Here is a 19,125-nt window from a genome sequence, read left to right on the forward strand (position 1 = left end):
TCAGTTTCCAACAGTGGATCAGATCAGATGAGGATCAGCTCCACTTCTCCACCTGCAGAGTTCTGGTGGACTCACAGACAGTTTGACGGAGACAGACCTCCACACAGAGTTAATCTGTTCCAGATAAGTCTCTAAGTCTCTAAGCAGCCACAGGAGAAAACTCTAAATTCCGGAAACATCATATTTCCATAATCTGCCTCGTATCAAACGCCGACCAACCTCTGCACATCACCTCCATTCCCATCAGGCACCTGGGCCCTTATTACCATAATCCATCCAGCCTGTAGACACTTCCTGTTTACAGCTCTGTGAACGACTGATGGGACTGAACGTGAAGGTCGAGCGAGGGAGAGAGAGAGGTGCTGGTTACCATGGCAGCCACATCCAGCCATTGATCTTTACTCCTTTTCTTTTTGTTTTTCTTTTTTCCGTCATCATCATCCATCACCTGATCGTCCATCATCCATCCAGCCGCAGCAGCCTGGAAACCTCTCGTCACATTTGTCTTATGTTTCCTGCGTTTTCTCTCTTCTGTCTAAACAGAGGCAAGAAAAGACCTTTCAAATATTCTATGAAAATTGGTTTTGTCAGTGTTTCTTTCCTCCAGTTTGTTATGAAGGTTTTTCTGTGAATGCAAAAGTTCTGCAAAGTTAAAAAGCTCAAAGTCTGTGAAACCGAAAAAACACTGAAGCTCCTGGAACATCCGAGAGGAGTCGAGACGACAGCGCAACACACGTCCTCAATTAACAACAATTAATGCTTAATGTGCCAGAATAGATATTATGCATTAATGAAGCTGGAACCAAGCTAGCTGTTCCCTGCAGTATTCAGACTGAGCTACGTTAGCTGCTAGCTTCTTATTCACTGCACAGATTATGACGATGGAGGTTTTAACTCATCACCACCGAGATATCAAATAACAGTTGCTTCAGTAGTTTCTAATAACAACTTTAAGACCAGAAGTTCTCTCTGGTTCACTTGAGACCTGGACCAGACCTGGACCAGACCTGGGACCAGACCTGGGTCCATTCAGAACAGGTCCAGATGACAAGGAACTTCTCAGTTTCTGTCCTGGTCCTGATGAGGTCCTCAGATCATCTCATCATCACTGTGTTTGTTTTATCTGTTCAACTCTCCCACCGTGTGTGTAATGAGCGCTGGAGCCTGTAGGGGGCGCTAACTGAGCTTTAATCTGAGCTCATTAACTCGTTAACATCGTTAAGGGCCAGTTAATTGTTTGTCCATTAGCCATTAGCCAGGCTCAGTGGAGAGCTAACGAGGGTCTGCTGTGGTCGCCTGCACACACACACACACACACACACACACACACACACACACACACACACACATACACACACACACACACACACAAAGAGGCGACATCCATCACTGTTGAAGCACACACTCAGGGAGACACAGTCATTTATTACTGCTAAACTAGCTTCTCTCACACACTCACACACTCACACACTCACACAAACACACACACACACACAATCAAGTCACAGTCGCACCAATAAGCAGTTAGCGCCGTGTGGATTACTCGAGCTTCAGTCAATCGAACTGTAAACAGAAGAAGAATCAGCTGCAGTGAAATTAATGTGGAGTTAAAGATCAATCAGAGAGAAATGAATTCTCAGAGTGTGATCAGAAAAACTGCTGAAATAACATCTCTGTAAATAAAGCTGCTGCTCGGGGGGGTTCTGTCACTCTGGAATAATCCTGACCAGCACATTTTCCTTTTGTTTCTGCTGAGTGAGCTGCAGGAGGAAGAACACAATCACTAACACAACCATGAACAAAACCAGGAACACAGGGAAACGTTCTCTGCGGTTTGAGCCTGATCCAGATTCAGACCTGGATGTTTCTGAAGGTTCCCTCGCTCCTCGCTCGTCAGCGCTCGCTCTCGAACGCAGGCCGGCAGCCCAGCTGTCTGCGCCGCGGCTCATTCAGCATGACAGAAAACAGATGGCTGAGCGAGGGAGATACAGAAGAAAGAAAGGAGGCGTAGATTGAGTTATGGGGCCGGTGTCAGAGTAGATTTTGGTTACAGAGCTCTGAAAGCTCCGGGCTGAAAACGTCATTATGAGAAACCGCTCACTCCTCCGCGGCTCCCGCCCTCTGCGGCTGAGGCCTCGTTCATTCATCACCGAGGCTCCGACTCGCTCGGCTGCTTCCTGAATCTCTCTCCTCAGGATTCTGAGGAAGGAGTCGACTCGTGGACGAGTGTCTGACCGACGCAGGTGTCCCTCTGTCAAATATCTGTCAAATAACTGATCTGAGCCCCGAGGCAGCAAAACAGATGCAACTCTGAGAACAGGTCGACTTTCCAGCTGTTACATACAACTGAAAAATATGTGAAATTGGATATTTAAGCCATAATTTTCCACTCTCAATAAAACAGTAAAAAAACGAATCACCAGTCTCAGTCTCTGTCCCTCGGTGACACCATCACTTTCAGTCAATAAACGGCCTCACAGGAATCTCTCAGCTGTAAAATCACATCCATTGTGAGGATCCTGACCTGAATTCAAACCCACTGAACTCAAGCTGGAGCAGAAAGGAACGTTTTTTGAGACATTTTTCAGCAAAATTTAAGATGATTGATTTTCGAGCATCCAATTAGTTCAGCAGCAGGTTTTAGAAACACTGAGGTAATGAGTCTGACAGAAAAGGTAAAAGATATTCTATTAAAAATCCAAAACATCGATGAACCCGCACGTCACTGCACCGTTAAAAGAAGTTTTCACCAAGTGCCTCAAAACGAGAACCACGGACTTTCAATCAGACTGGAAACAAGTGTTTGGGATGATTTCCGTTGAAGTGAAGCTTAGTGAAAAGCCGCTCGCTGTAGACGTGCACACGCGTTTCAACACAATAATGCAAACTTCAGTGGGAGAGGAGAAGCGTGTGCTGGTAATCCCCGAGCCGCTGAGCTGCACTTATCACGCCGGCTGTGGAAGCTGGAGGAAGTCTGAGGCCTCGGGTACAGACGCTTGTAAATGTGAGAAAGAACCGAATCTGAACTGAATTCACAAACAGGAGGTGAACTTGTATCAGTCCATTAAAGACAGAGACAGACGTACGTGTGTCGTAGGTTCAACAAACAGAATCGACTTATCAGAAACAGAGAGACACAAGCAGACGCAGTGGATCGGCCTCGCTGCTCGTCCAGATGTCTGAGCCATGAACCAATCAGGAAGACAGGAAAACCAGATGTTTATGTGCATATAACACACACACACACACACACACACACACTAACAGACAAACACGGTTCAGTGCGTATACACGATACTCGTTGAGGTAGATTGTGAATTTTTGCAGAGTTGGCTTGTTTCAAAAAACACGTCTTCTTCCTCTGAATCAAATCTCACGAGTTTAAAAATCTGTTGGTTTTCAAGTTCCTTTGTTAAATTCTCCCTCTGGGTTCTAACAGTGAACTGAGAGGAGCTGTACGTGTGAGCGAGGACCTATTGTTGACATCACATTATAACACACGCTCTGTTTCACTGTGTGCATGAGGCCTGAACGAGGAACAGGAAGTTCAACTGCGCCCAAACTGGTCGAGAGAAGAAGAAGAAGAAGCGATGACTCACCGGGCCAGGTTAAAGGCGTCATCGATAAGCCCCGCCCTGTTTCCCACCGAGATGATCTGAGGAAAGAGAAACGAGATGAAAACGAGGAACAGAACCAGAGCTGAAGAAGAGAAGAAGAGATGGTGGGAGGGTCTCACCTCCGGGTTGTGGTGGAGCTGCTGAATCAGCAGTTTCCAGTTCTGGAGGTCGTAGTTCACCCGGAAGTAGCCCGTCTGGTTAATGTTCCCAAGCAGCCAGGTGCTGTCGTCCATCTGACCAATCCTGTGCATCTCTGAGATCAAACAGACGAGTCAGCCAATCAGCAGATACTCACATGATACCACACTAGATGTTTACTCTTTTAGAACTGGAAGTTGAGGTCGAACAAAAACTTAAGAATCAATTTTAAGTGTAAAAAAGCTTAATTTTTCTGAAACAGACCAATGAGCAATAATTTGATTTGTTTCTCTACTTTGCTCGTTTTCCAGACAGAGACAGAATAATAATCTGATCTCATTTCAAAAAGTTTTATTCAACAGAACCAGACTTAGGAACAGCTCTAGTCCAGAAAATCAACAAAGAACCAAGTTTTACTTTTTCCAATAACAAAAATAACAGAAGCAGATGAAGCTACATTCATAAAATAAATACTTTAATTTAAAATTTAAAAAAAGTTGACGTATCAGCTCCGACAGACAGAAAGAACTTCATGAGACAGAACTTCAGATCACATGTCACAGAACGAGACGATTCATTTGAGATCAGGTGAAGAAGATAATCCTCACGTAAAAGTTTGTTGTGTCAAAGTTAATGAGATAATTAAACCATGATCATAACTGTAATTGAGATCATAATCGATGATATGTGCACCTGTCCTGTTGTTGATCCAGAGGAGTCTCTCTGAACTCATGGTGGACGTGTTCCCCACAGCCACCGTCAGAGGGACCTGCCACTGCAAACTACAGAGAGAGAGAGGGGGGGGGGAGAGGGAGAGAGAGAGAGAGAGAGAGAGAGAGATGTCAGGGACGGTCAGAGGAATGAAATCAGGTTTTATTGCCTCACTTATCAGATAGAGAGAGAGAGAGAGAGAGAGAGAGAGAGAGAGAGAGAGAGAGAGAGAGAGAGAGAGAGAGAGAGGACTGATCACTCAACATCAGTTGGCTGCAAATGGAGCGAGCGACACTCGCTGCGTCACAGGGGGAGAGAGAGAGAGGGAGAGAGAGAGAGAGTGTGATGGCTGCAGCAGCCGGTGAACATCAGTCCAGTGGCTCCGGGTGTTTCTCAGAGAGCGAGAGGTTAAACGAGTCGTCCAGTCAGAAGCGAGTGATTCTTCTTCTCTTCTTTTACCGCCCGACTGGTTCCCACAGAACCCATCAGGCTCGTGAAACCTCTTAAAAACCAATTAGACGATCTCAGATCGGCTCAAACGCAGCAGCTGACATTTCAGGAGCTAAATGATTTTTGAGGCTCTGCTGAATACAGATTCTTTAGTTTAATAACAAACCTCGTGACGACCGACACAGAAGAGGAAAGTTGTGTTTCAGGGCAGAAAGAAATCAGGAGGGTTTAAAGGTTGATGAACATTTAATATGACACGCTAATACACCCCCCCCCCCCCATCGACCATCCATCTTTATTTACAGTCTACGTTCACAAGAGTCAGTAATATACGTGACGAGGAGGAAAAAGAACACACACACACACACACAGACACACACATATTTCCTCCTTAAATGAGTGGATTGATTGAAGTGTGAGAGAGTTTGTCTGTAATTAAAATCCACTCTAATGACAATATGAATCAATTGAGTCAGAATGAGTCTCCGGAGGTTTTAGAGAAGGTAACACTTTAAAGGCTCATTTATTACTGTCATTAGTGTGTGTGTGTGTGTGTGTGTAGGGGTCATTGTAACACAATCAGCCACATAAAGACCATCTACCAAGCCCATAATATACTTTAGTCGCTGTGGGCAACCTTCGATCAATACCACTGCCTAGCAACGGAATATTTAATCTGATATTTATAACAAGGTGATTGGCAGCTACACACACACACAAACACACACACACAAACACACACACACACACACTGAGAAACATGGCCAGCAAAATGTGTTCATTAATATTTGATTGGAATGAAGAATGTTATTTTAGACTAAACTATGTGTGTGTGTGTGTGTGTGTTTGTGTGTGTCTGTGTGTGTGTGTGTGTGTGTTTGTGTGTGTGTGAGAGTGTGTTTGCTCAGAGTCAATGATTTATTCATCAGAGCCAGAAACACACACACTTGTACAGCTATCCTTGTTAGGACATTGCTTTCACTTCCATTCATTGCTGACAGTCTAACCTTGACCTTATATTAATACTAGACAACACACACACACACACACACACACACACACACACACACACACTGCAGCTTTTCCCGGTCTATCTTAATATCTAGATCAATCTGTGACAGCTACAGAGGCTGTGTCTCAGTCCAGTGCATTAATTCTATTCTTGATTTTAATTATTTTGTTTGTATCTTTGTGACATTTGCTTCAGATCGGTGACACAGCACATAAATACACTTTACACCCTCTGTGCCGACTCATTAATAATTCATAATAATTCATCAGTGTCCTGTTTAACCATAAAACTCATTAAATCAAACAGAACTCTGATCTCTGTTTACCTGCAGCCTCGTCTCACACTGACGAGCTGTGATGTGTTTAAAGTCTGACTTCCTGTTGGACTTGTTTTCAATATCATTAACTCGACCTTCTCGTTACAGCTGTCCTCTGTCCCCCCTCCCTCTCTCTCCCCCCCCCCCCCCCTCAGTTCTTTAAAAAGCACTCTCTTCCTCCGTCTGTGGCTGTTTGACGACGGTAAAAAAAGAGAGTCTCAAACAGAACAGGGAAGTGGAAGAAGAGAAGAATGTAAAGTGTTGAAAGTGTGATCTTTAAAATGTCACCTTAACAGCTGAAGTCAAACAGAAAGTTTGGAGAGAGACATTCTTTTACTTTTACTTTTATAAAAAAGCTTCTTTTCCCACAAGAGAAGAACCGACGCCGTCACACATTTAGGAGCAAGTGTCACAAACGATTGGTTCACAGTTATTCATCAGTTTCATAATCAGTTCAACTTGAAGTGTTAATTAAACAGGAAGTTAGGAGCTGGTGTCTGAACATCTCTCTCACTCACTTCCTGTCACGTCTGTAATGTTGATTCTGATTCATCACTGGTGAACTGAACGTGGCCCCTCAGCTGATTAAAGCGCAATAAACTAAAATACATTCTGTCCAAACCTTTTTATCTTTTACTGATTAAACAAAAATCCATCGCATAATATTGATCCTTGAGCCTTTGTTCACTCGAGACAACAACTTAAATGTAATAGATAAACTAGATTATGTTTATTTTACAAACTAATATATTATTATCAAAATGTTTATAAAGCGTCAGTTTATTAAACATAACTTGATAAAGATCCTCAGCTTGACTCCGAGCAGCGATGATCTCACTGAGCAGGTTTCATCACAAAGACCTGATCTGATCACTGGTGAACTGTCAGCTCCACTCACTCGTCCACTGATGTTTCTGTTCATTACTGTAGATTTTCCAGTTTGTTTCTACGAAGCCCGTATTCTCTCCCGCAGTTTGATTCGACAGCGTGTTTCACTGTGGGACGCCGCTGCGCCTCTGTACGTGGCTCCGCGGGATCAAACAGCGGCGTCGGCCTCTGATTCGATGCAACGTTCAGCCGAGACTCAAACTGAAAACAGAACGAGTCTCTTTCTCTGACGTGTGAACGCAGCCTCGCGAGACCGAACAAGAGCAACAAACAAAGACTTCAACTCCACCTAAAAAACAAACGGCTCGGGTTCATCAACTGACAAGACCCCGGGAGCGCCTCTGAGCCGAGCAGCTCGAGAGCAACTCGAAAGACTGAGGATGAAAGAAGAAGAAGAACAGAGAAGGAGGCGGAGGAGGAGAGGAACATGAATTAATACAAAATAAACAAGGTAAAGAAACTTTGAGGCACGGAGCAGGTCGGAGGGATGGAAACGTCAGTCACAGAACAAAAACGTGTCAGAAAGCAAAGAGAGAAAGAAGTGAAGAGAAAAGAGGAAAGAAAAGACGAGAACAACAGGTAAAGAAAAGGAGGAAAAGAACTGGTGAAATATTGATGGAGGAGAAAGTGGGTCGATAAAACAGGGAAGAGAATAAACTCCCGAGGTTGAGAAGAATGTGAATAAAACATCTCGTGGATCAAATATGGATGAAACACAAATGATGAAAAAGGAGGTGAAGAATCTGACGATAAACTGGAAAAGTGCTTTTTCAGGAGAAAATCTGCAGCACGATCGTGAAGAGGACGGAGCTGGTGTTCGGTGAAGTGTGAGCCCGAGCTGCAGGGGGCGCCGTTCACACCGAGGGGGTCAGACGAGAGTCACGCAGAAAACATGACGCTGAAGCTGAGGTCAAGAGGTCAGACGTAGACTCCCGGTCCAGAAGGTGAATCCAATGCAGAAGAATCTAAACCCCGTCTTCTCTCTCTGACCAGCAGGGGGCACCTGTCCTCAAGCTCTCAATCAGGCTCCTCCCCCCAAACATGGTCACTTCTGGTTTGTAAAAACAAGATGGCGGTGAACAAACTGAGGCTTCAGAACAGCAGCTCACAGACCAACAGGGGACGTCACGGCGGTTTGATGCCGAAACAAACAACACCGCCCTGAATGCTCTTCTGTTCAAACCCTCGACCTCATCGTGGGTTTTCTGTTCCGTGGTCGATTTCCTGTTTGATGTCAAATTAAACTCGGGTCCCTGGGGTCGTGACCTGTTGAACCTGCGGTTTAACCACACGAGCAACTGGCACGGAAAGTTATCGACAACTTCTGACTCTGTGGTTTGAGATCTGGTGATAGACTGAGGAAAGTCCAATGGAATACATGTCACAGGTGACCAGATCTTTATGGTAAATATAATATACAACTATCTATATATACTGTATATATATTGTTTATTTTTAGACTTGCGAGCTGCTTCAGGGTTTCACACTCACCTGTTGTTGCTCCTGGCTTCCTGTCCGTACAGGAAGTGCTCCTGGCTCACGCTGATGTAATGAGTGGGCAGCTGCTCCGATTGGTTCTTGGTGATGGTGATGACGGGGTATCCCATTTGTAGAGTCCACCTGTCCATCATCTGTTTGATGTCAATGTCCCGCCCCTCAGAACGCATGGCCTGGACCAATCACACAGATATAAACAATTAAAGATTGATAATCATTCACACTAATCGATCAATGATTGGTCACATTATTAATGAGGCTGTTATCTCAACACCTCATCAATAACCTGGAAAGAGCTTCGTCACTATTTCATCTTTAAATCACCTGAAGACTTCCTGTTAATTACAGATCTGATTGGATGGCAGCTAATTAAATATAGTGAACAGAGCTAACAAAGAAGCTCATTAAAGCAACAATCTCACAGTGAAGTAAACAAGCCTCTGCCCCCCCCCCCCCCCCCCTTCTCGTTGAGTCGATCTTAACGAGCGTCTCCACAGTCTTCATTAGAACAGATCGGTTAAATAATTACCAGCCTCAGTCTGGATTCATATGTTTACCCCAGGACAATGAATGAGGAAGAGATACAGGTTTGAATCCCTGCCCTTGAGCAAGGCACTGACGTTACCTGAGTGAGTTTGTTCCACAGGTCGTCTCTGGCTGCGTTGCTGTACATGTGACTCAGCAGGTAGTCCTGGAAAACAACAACAACAACAGACGACAGGTCAGGAGGAGCCTGAACGCACCACGTGACAGGAAGTGACATCAGCAGGTAGTCTCTGCACACGACCTGCAGCATCTGGACAAACTACCATCATGCATTGCACCTGAGCGGAGTCTCATGACCACTTTATGTATAAGAGGAAACGAGAACATCATGTTTAATTCTTACAGGATAAATATGAGTGCTTTGATAACTTCAATGATTTGATTCCATATTCAAAGTCAATGGATTCTTCTCATTATCCCTTTGTCAAGTTTGGTGGAGATCAGGTTTAGTAGCTTTGGTAAAATCCAGCTGAATAATAAACCAACAACCAGATGAATATAATCTCCTGAGCGAGTGACAGAGTGTGTGACTGTTTGAAACCGTGGAATCGAACATGATGGACGTGAAGAACCGGCCTCGTGTCGACTCCAAAGAGCTTTGGACTCGCTCCTCGCTCCCAGTTTTTATATTTCCAGAGCTAACAAACAAAGTGAAGAGTGACAGGCTCCTGGAGAGACTGTGCCGGTTCAAAGGGAGGCTTAGCGGCGCGGTGGCGATCCGCTGCTGACGGCGGCGTCGGGTTTGATCTCCGTCTGTCTCCAGCGTCACGAGGACAAGAAGAAGAAGACTCATTCCCCGAGCAGAGGACGGAGCGAGAGTCAGAGCTTCGGGAGGTCGGTTCAGCTCGACACGCCACAAGAAAGAAGAGGAAGATAAGAAGGAACACCAACAGAGAGAGTGTGTGTCTGTGTGTGTGTGTGTCTCTGTGTGTGTGTTCCTCACTAACAGTCAGTTGTCGTTGTGTGAAGGGACGTTGATAAGGAAAGAAGAAACTCTTTATTGGAACAAGATGACACACATGATAACAACAAAGTCTGTGTGTGTGTGTGTGTGTGTGTGTGTGTGTGTGTGTGTGTATTGTCTGTGTGTCACCTTCTCTCCAGCTGACGTGAACAGAGATAAACACACACACACAGTTTAACGGTGTGATAAACTCAAACCAAACAGTTTCCACTGATAACGAACGTTCAGTGGAAACGAGAGAGAGATTTGTTGAAATATGTTGTGGAGTAAAAGTGTAAAGAAATATACTTGAGTGCAGTACAGATACATGAAAATGTACCTGTAGTACAGTAAGTACAGTATCTAGGTCAAAGTACTTTGTGTCATTGCACTGACCGACACTGAATGAAACAGAAAATACAAGCAGTTCACTTTGCTGATTAAAATCCACGTGAACGGAATCAGAGACATTTTAAAACTTTAAAACTTCAGCTGCAGATATCGTCTTTGTTTGGATTCAATGATTCACAGTGAAGCACCTGTCATACCACCGATTACCAGAGTGAGACTCATCATCTGATGTTTTCATGGTTTGTTATGAGTCATATTTTTCTCTAAGTATCTGATTCAAGCGAAGAAATGAAGCAGAATCAGTTCAAAACCTTTTTTCTTCTTTTCTTCCGCTTAAAGGCGTGAAAAATGAGAAAAGAGTTTTTATATGCAGCTGACGTCTGAAACAAATGTTCTTATCAGGTAGTTCAGCACATTGTGTGTGGAACGTGCACACACACACACACACACACACACACACACACACACACACACACACACACACACACCACCACACACGCACACACACACACACACCCTACAGCGCATTGCTGCCTCAGCAGAGTTTTATATAGCCTCTGGTTCCCGGCCTGTTTCAGGTCACTGACGGCTGCTGCAGTGGAACCAGGACTCTGTGTTTGTGGAGGATTATTTCTATAACTGCTCTTTCTGAATAAAACCAGCATTTAACCCACTTACACATGTGATGACATCATCTTGATTTCAACTCCAGACTGATCCTCTTGCCGTTTTGCTGATAAAAGCAGTTTCTCTACTGACCCGAGTGGATTCTCTCAGATTGTGTGTCAGTGATGTTCCGGAGACGTCAACACTAAGCAGCAGCGAAGCTGTTAGCAGCCGTCTGTGATGAATAATGCAGCTCAGTCTGTCTGTGGTTAATGCAGATAAATTAACTCATGACTGCTCTGCTTTAATAAAACAGGAACATTTTCAACGTTCAGTTATTCCCGAGTTTCACTGCATTTTCTTTTTGTGCTCTGATTCATGTGTCATCACTTTGTGTTGCAGCCAGCGCTGAGCTGCTCTTTGAACGAGTCCCAGAATCAACTGAAACACAACATAACAAACTGAATCAACTGAAACACAACATAACAACCTGATGGTTCCTCATCACACTGAATTTCTTCACTTCATGTTTAACTGCTGTCACGATGAAGCTGTTTTCAGACCTGAGCACAAACGTCTGAGTCCAGACGTTAAACTAGAACTCCTCCTGCAGCAGGAAAACATCTGGAAGCTTCACAGAGAGAGAGAGGACGTGTGGACGAGGTGTCTAACACGTGACGGACATGAAGCTGGATGAAGAAGAGGAGGCGTACACGCAGAAGAAGAAGACGAAGAACATTTTGTGAAGTTCTGATTCAACAAGTAAAAAACATCCTCTCAAACTGGACCTGCAGCCAAACCTGCTTATTCACTGGCAATCTGACTTCAGTGTGTTCCAGTCAATGTGTAGCCAAAATATGACAACACACACACACACACAGACACACACACAAACACCTTTCACCTCTGTATCCACATCTGGACCCACTCGACACTTGAACCCGTGAACTTACGTTGAGGCCCCTTTGGAACAGCGGCTGTCCCATCACGTTCGCCAGCATCCGGATCAGCGCTGCCCCCTGCAGACGGCGCAGAGAAACACACTTTGAAACACAGCAGCTGGTTTCCACTGCTAACAATGCTAACACTGCTAACACTGCTAACACTGCTAACGCTGCTAACACTGCTAACACTGCTAACACTGCTAGTTGCTAACACTGCTAACACTGCTAGTTGCTTCTACCTCACCTGGTTTGGTCACAACATCCGTGGAGCAGGTTGGATTGATCGGATCACACTCACTAGCTTAGCCTAATGGACATTAGTTCAAACAACCCCAGATAGGGCTCTGATTGGTAGTGATGGAAACGTGACAAACAGATGAATACACAAATTTATTAAGACAACGAGGTGAGAGGTCGCCTCATGATGTCCAACATGATGCACCCTGGGAAATATCATAAAGGCTCCGTAACCTTTTTTATTCACCCCGGTTTCCCTGCTGATTGTGGTTTAACAGATCCTACACTCCTCTGTCTTCCCCTCTTCACTCGGTTCTGTTTCTCCTCCATCATGTTTTCAATCTTCAAGGTTCTGGGTTGAACGTACCTTCTTGTACGCGATCCAGTCGAAGACTCGGTTGATGTCCGCCGCCTGCTCCACCTCCTGGGAGATGGGGTGGGAGGAGCTCAAGCCGTCCAATAGCATCACCTCGTGGAGGACGTCTGTCAGGAATCGTTGCTTCTCCTAAAAAAAATACAAACATTTGTTCTTTTATCAGCATCGACAAATTCACATTAATCTGAACAGTTGTTTCTGTAAACAAAGGTTCAGTTGATTTGTTTGTTTAATCTTTGTTTTAATTCCTTTTGCTCCGTTTACTTTCTCTCTTATGTCTCAGTTCCACTCCTCTTCTCTCCTCTGTTTATTCTTTCTCCCTTTCATCCCCTATTTTCCTCACTCGTTTATCTCCTTGTTTCCTATCCTTATTTCCTCCACCTGTTTCCTTCTCTTGTTCTCTTTCTTCCTCTCGTTCCCTTCCATTACTCCTCTTCCTCCCTCTCCTGCTCTTCTCTTCAGTTTTCAGGATTTTAATCGACATCTACAAACATGTTGAGCTTTAACGAGCTCTGTCTAAATCACCCCAGGGATCAGGGTAAATCCGGAGAAGTGCGGATCAGTCTAATTCCTGGATTCCAGTGTTTACTGTAGAGATTTGGATTTAATGAACCTCCATCTTGTTAAGCAATGGAATTCGTGGCTTATTAAGTTTTAGTCGTTAATGAACAGAATGAACAGGAACCTCTTTCTTCTTTAAATTAACAGAATCTTTTGGGATGTGGCTAATTCTTGGCCCGATGTGGCTCAGTGTAATACATTGATTTAAGTTGTTTATGAAGTAGATGTGGTTTTAATGATCACATTAAGTTAAACTTTAGTTTCAAAAGATATTAAGTTATAATGATCATCCGAAAATACAGACGTGTTGATGACTAAGAGGGTATGATAGATATATCCATATGGACATATTTATAATTATAAGAAACCATCTTTGAGAAATATTTAATCAACGTCTACTTTGATTTTTTAGTTTGATTCATCTGCTAATATGGAGCTGTACTGCCACCAGTCACCAGGGGGCGCTGTCCTTGGTAGATGTAAGTGAACCAGTTTAGCTGGGACAGACTAATCTGTTGTTCTGTTTATCGATATTAGTGTAACTGTCTGATATCTGTGTGTCCAATAAACAGTTTGTTTACACAAGAACTCGACTTATCCCGCTTCATGGGACATGGCTAACTCCTGGGCAAAGACAGACAACACACACACAGACACACACACACACACACACACACACACACACACACACATAATCAAACAGAATCAGGGGACTTCCTCTCAAATTACACAATTAGTTAATTAGCAAAATTGCACATTTGGACGAAACTAGAATTACTCTGAGAGAAAAAAATGAATTAGATTAAATGAGACATCAGCTGGAATTAACAAACACTTTAACTATGAGAGGGAGAGGGAGAGAGGGAGAGAGGGAGAGAGAGAGAGAGAGAGAGAGGGAGAGAGAGAGAGAGAGAGGGAGAGAGAGACAAGAGGAGGGGGGAGGGGGTCCACCTGGTCCATATGATCATTATGAACCAGATGGGCCCACATGTGGAGGCTGAGACAGAAAGTCAACCACACACACACACACACACACACACACACACACACACACACACACACACACACACACACACACACACACACACACACACACACAAAGATGGAGGTCTATGTTCGGGAGCAGCTGCTGAACTTAAAACTTCTGCTTGTCGCCCTCCTCCCTCCTGCTTCACCTAACTTCACCTCTCCTCCTCCTTCTCCTCCTCCTCCTCCCTCCTGCTTCACCTAACTTCACCTCTCCTCCTCCTCCTCCTCCTCCCTCCTGCTTCACCTAACTTCACCTCTCCTCCTCCTCCTCCTCCTCCTCCTCCCTCCTGCTTCACCTTACTTCACCTCTCCTCCTCCTCCTCCTCCTCCTCCTCCGCCTCCTCCCTCCTGCTTCACCTAACTTCACCTCTCCTCCTCCTCCTCCTCCCTCCTGCTTCACCTAACTTTACATCTCTTCCTTCTCCTCCTTCTCTTCCTACTCCTCCTGCTCCTCCTCCTCCTCCTCTTACACCTCCATCTTCATCCTCATTTAAACACCATTTAAACTGGGCATTAGCTACAATATAATCTATAATTCTATTACATATACATTTATACATTAAAAATATATATCTATTTATTATTCTCGATGACAAAACTTGCGAGGTCTAGTTAATGTAATTTAATATATGAGAATTAATTGGTTGGTTATCTGAGCTGCAGCAAACGGATGAATTCTCAAGTTTCAAGTTCAAATTAAAACTTTAAAAGCCTTCGTGACTTTATGAGAAGAAACTGAATTCAAGGTGTTTCCCTGTGGCACAATAGAAACTGTTATTTTGCCACATTACGAAAATACATATATATATTTTAGATAATAGTTTCCAGCTGGATTCATAGAATACAAACGATCACAGACTGATTTAACAGAATGTTGTGATCTGGATGGACACCGAGCAGGAAACATGATTCTATGTGACGCCAGTCGACCTGAGGTGGAATCGATACGACTCTGTTTCTAAGAGGAGGAAGAGATGAAGGTCTTCGTCTCTTCAACATGAATATTTCATATATTTCCTTTAGCGGTCGCTCTGCCTCACATCGGCCGTTTGACCTCTGACCTGCGCTCTCTCTCTTTATCTGCGTGGGAACCGGTGAGTCGGAGATAAAAGCTCGGGCAGAGACGTGAAGCCGTTGACCACACGGACATTAGAAACTCAAATTAGAAACATCTTCAAATGAACATCAGTACATCTGGAACAAAGGTCCAACAGGAACAAAGGATTAATTAGAATCGAGAGGTCAAGGTCACTCTGATGTGTTTGGCCTGGTGGGGACGCTACGCTCAGTAAAAACTACGAGTGGATTTCTTTACATTTGGCACAAACACTTGGACTCGGAGGCAATTCATTAAAATAGTAATAATAATTAATAAATCCTGTTTTCTTTGCCGTCTCTTTGAAAAGTGGAGTCAACAGAAGGAGAAGCAGCCGACACTGAATCTGCTGCTTCACTGATTCAAGAGGAGAAACTGTTTTTCCACTTGTGTAATTGAGCTGAAGACATGAACGAGCTGCTCTGAACCCGAGAGACATGAACATTTAAACACTTCTGATTAAGAGAAGGACTTTGATCACAGTGGACGAGGATCAGAGAGGACCAGACAAGCTGCTGCTGCCGAAGGTTCTTCAGCTCGGATGCTTGAACACAGTTTACCAGTGGGTGTGTGGATAATGATGTCGGAGCTTTGTGCTGCTTCACGTCTCAAATGTACCGAGCTTATTATCATTAGAGTTAAACTTAACTTTAAAAAAGTGGTGAATGGACGATTAGCTCTGAAAACTGAGATTCTTGTTTGTATGATTCTGTTTAAACGGATCTAAAATTAAAACTATAAAAGTTAGAGCGTTCGTTCTATATCTGAAACACAACGGTGGCAACATGAAACCAGAGAAAATAAAATATAGAATATAAAAAACTATGTACTCAGAGTGTTTTGTGCTGTTTAAATATTCAAAATATGTTGAATCCATTTGTTTTATTTGTCTATTCATCAAGATTTAAATCATTTTCCGTACTTCTATCTTCAGTTAATTTGGGTTTATTGACAAAAAAGTTTGAACTTAAGCTGCAAAGCTTTGAGAGATATGAAGCCTTTGAGTTCAAAGGGTTAACTATCACTGGATTCTACTCTGAACCAGTTAAAGAATAATAAGTATAACACAGTATAATCTAATATCTGTGGAGCTGATTGGTGAAGCAAGGACTTTCTCTGCTTGTCAGATTTGTGTTTGTTTGCTTCTGCTCCTCCTGCTGTGACTCGCTGCTTTTCAAATACCAACCTCTTGTGTTGTAAATGAAGTGGTTGTATCAGGCGGCGAGCGCTGTATCATGATTGTGTGTTTTATTGGAGGAGCACTTTGTTTCCATTAGAGCGTTCAGCCGAGCAGAACCACAGTAACAGGGATTTAAAAATGCCACGTCACAGCTGGGACAGACTGGGTGTGCACGCCGGAGATAAGGTGTTTGAGTCTGAACTCATTCTCCACTGGAAGTAAATCACAACACACATCTGCAGAAACAAAGCAGGAGGAGGCGAGTGTGGGCTTCAATTTAAAGTTTCGGAAAGTTTTCACCGAGTCTTCGGGGGGGAGACGACGGTCGGGCGATTTTTTGAGCAAATAAAATGAAGAATTAATTTCTAATTTTATTGTGTTTGCAGCCAACTCACTCTCCGCGTCAATTTGTTTGCAAACCTGAGTCGAATAAAACAAAACAGGATTATACCTTGCCTGGATTTAGACTGAATATTATCTGCTGAGCTGCAGAGAGGAGGAGGAGGAGGAGGAGGAATCAGATATTGATCTCTGAGAGAGGAGGAAGGTGTCAGGACTCACTCCTCAAAAGACATTTTTAACTTCCTTCTTGGGTCCCAGGGCGTTTTACACCACAAAGAGAAAACAAACAACAGAGCAGCAGCAGATATTCAGATTCATTATGATTGTAAATAATAAAACAATCAGGATCTGGATCCATACCGGTCATAGACCCTCCTCCTCCATGTTCGCAGATGGGACATGGTTAGAGTTGTAGAGTTTTAGTTTTCACTCACCATGTTCCACTTCGGGAAAAGGAAGTCGGTGCCGACGTACTCAAAGTAGTGAGCGAAGCCTTCCTTCAGCCACACGTCCTCCCACCACACCGGGGTCACCAGGTCACCAAACCACTGCCGCACACACAGGACACAACATCAGACACAAAGTCATAGTGATGCTGAGCCGCACACTAAATTAAACGACTGTTAATGAAACACATTGTTGGTTTAAAATCACATTTTATTTATTACATATTCTTATTTCTTCTTTCTTCTTCTTCTTCTTGCTGCTACTGGAGTCATTGGGTTCATCCTCTGGGAACCTCGAGCTAAATTGAATTGCAGTGCATCCGGTTAACTCTGGTAAACTGGAGGGAGGAGGGAATCGAACACAACAACGTCCCCGGAGCCGCAGCGTGACCGAAGCTCCAACAGCCACAAGGAGCCGGGCCAATGAGACGTGGAGTGAATCCAGTCGAGCAGTGAGAGGTGAGCGAGGACCCGCCGCCGCCCCCTGGAGGACGAGCTCCAGAGCCGACGTGACGGAGCAGCCGTATTCATCCCTAACACCCGAGGGCGGCCGCGGCAGTGTTGCTCATTAACTGTGACAAAGGCAGCGGCGGGTTGGCTCCTGCTTCCCGCGGCACGCTGCCACCTGATTGGGCAGTCGGCCTTTTCTCAGGGCGCCTCACAGTCAGGTCTAATGAAGGCGGAGCACGTAGAAAGGAGAATGTGGAGTGAAGTCTGCTGATAGTGGAACGTGTGGCCTCAAGGGGGGGGGGGGGGGGGGGGTACGTGTGGACCCGGCCTGTTTCCTGGCAACGCAGTGTGAATAGAAAGGATGTGGCGTGGGGGAACAGCGGCGTGTCGCTGCCAGCTTCCTGTCTGAGCCCGGACGGCCATCTTTCAAACACAGAGTTCATCCCCAGGTTCACTCTACAGCTGAGGCTCCTCACCCCCCCGCTCACTGTGCTGCTCCAGCTTCTTCACATGTTCCTCAGCTTCCAGAAGCAGATCGACCTTCAGCCGATCAAACAGGTGGAGCGGTGGAGGTGGAGAGGGAGGTGAGGTGAGGAGCTGGAGTGTGTGCAGCCTCTCACTCGGATCAGTTCACTGAGGAGGACGACCGGGGGGGTTATTTGTTTTCAAAGTGAAGGAGGAACAGTCGGCAGCTGTAATGGAAACCAGAGACGCCATCAGAAAGATATGACACCTTTACTGGTGAGAGCAAACAGAGCGGGGGGAGATAACGTGCCTGAGGGAGGAGGTAGTATTCCACGTCAGGCCATTTAATCCACACAGACACACACACAGACACACACCCCCACACACACACAGACACACACACACAGACACACACACACCTGCATTACAAGTGTTTCTGACAGGTTTCAGCAGGTTTCACCGGCAGCAGGACGCTCTGACCTTAATGTCGGGGTCACCGCTGATCAGGTTGTTTGTGGTCGAGTCCACAGACTGAGGTCGTCGGGGTCAGCAGCACGCTCGTGGTTTTCTCTGACAGTAGCAGGGTTGTGTAGCAGGGTTGTGTAGCAGGGTTGTGTAGCTTTGTTTTCTACCGTAATTCCCTAGTTTAAGATTAAACATGACCATCAGACCGACGTGACTCCTACAGCTCATAGTAATGTCGACAGAAATCCAAAGCACATGGAGGAACCTTATGAATTCGATGTAAGGATATGAATGATGTAATAATCTGTGGTGAAGAACATTAAGTGATTATTCATAACTCATTTCCCTCTCTCTCTCTAGCTTCGTCTTTTCTCTGCCAACTTGAATCTCTGCAGAGCCGACCGAGCCAGAATCAAAGATGTATTTCTTTAAAGAGGTTTAGTTCAGTTTCCTCTCCAC

The 19,125-nt window shown here is 44.6% G+C and overlaps 1 protein-coding gene across 1 annotated transcript in view; it reads right to left on the minus strand.

Annotated features, from left to right (window-relative positions):
- LOC133949184 (thyrotropin-releasing hormone-degrading ectoenzyme-like) overlaps nucleotides 1-19,125 on the minus strand; it is a gene marked incomplete in the record, with an annotated part of 91,632 nt that overhangs the window by 15,786 nt on the left and 56,721 nt on the right. The window contains 8 exon segments of the mRNA XM_062383383.1: nucleotides 3,600-3,655; nucleotides 3,737-3,870; nucleotides 4,449-4,537; nucleotides 8,624-8,802; nucleotides 9,255-9,320; nucleotides 12,029-12,094; nucleotides 12,624-12,761; nucleotides 17,275-17,388. Of these exon segments, the coding sequence (XP_062239367.1) occupies nucleotides 3,600-3,655; nucleotides 3,737-3,870; nucleotides 4,449-4,537; nucleotides 8,624-8,802; nucleotides 9,255-9,320; nucleotides 12,029-12,094; nucleotides 12,624-12,761; nucleotides 17,275-17,388 (842 nt within the window).

This window comes from Platichthys flesus, chromosome 23, assembly GCF_949316205.1.
Source record: "Platichthys flesus chromosome 23, fPlaFle2.1, whole genome shotgun sequence".
NCBI lineage: Eukaryota > Metazoa > Chordata > Actinopteri > Pleuronectiformes > Pleuronectidae > Platichthys > Platichthys flesus.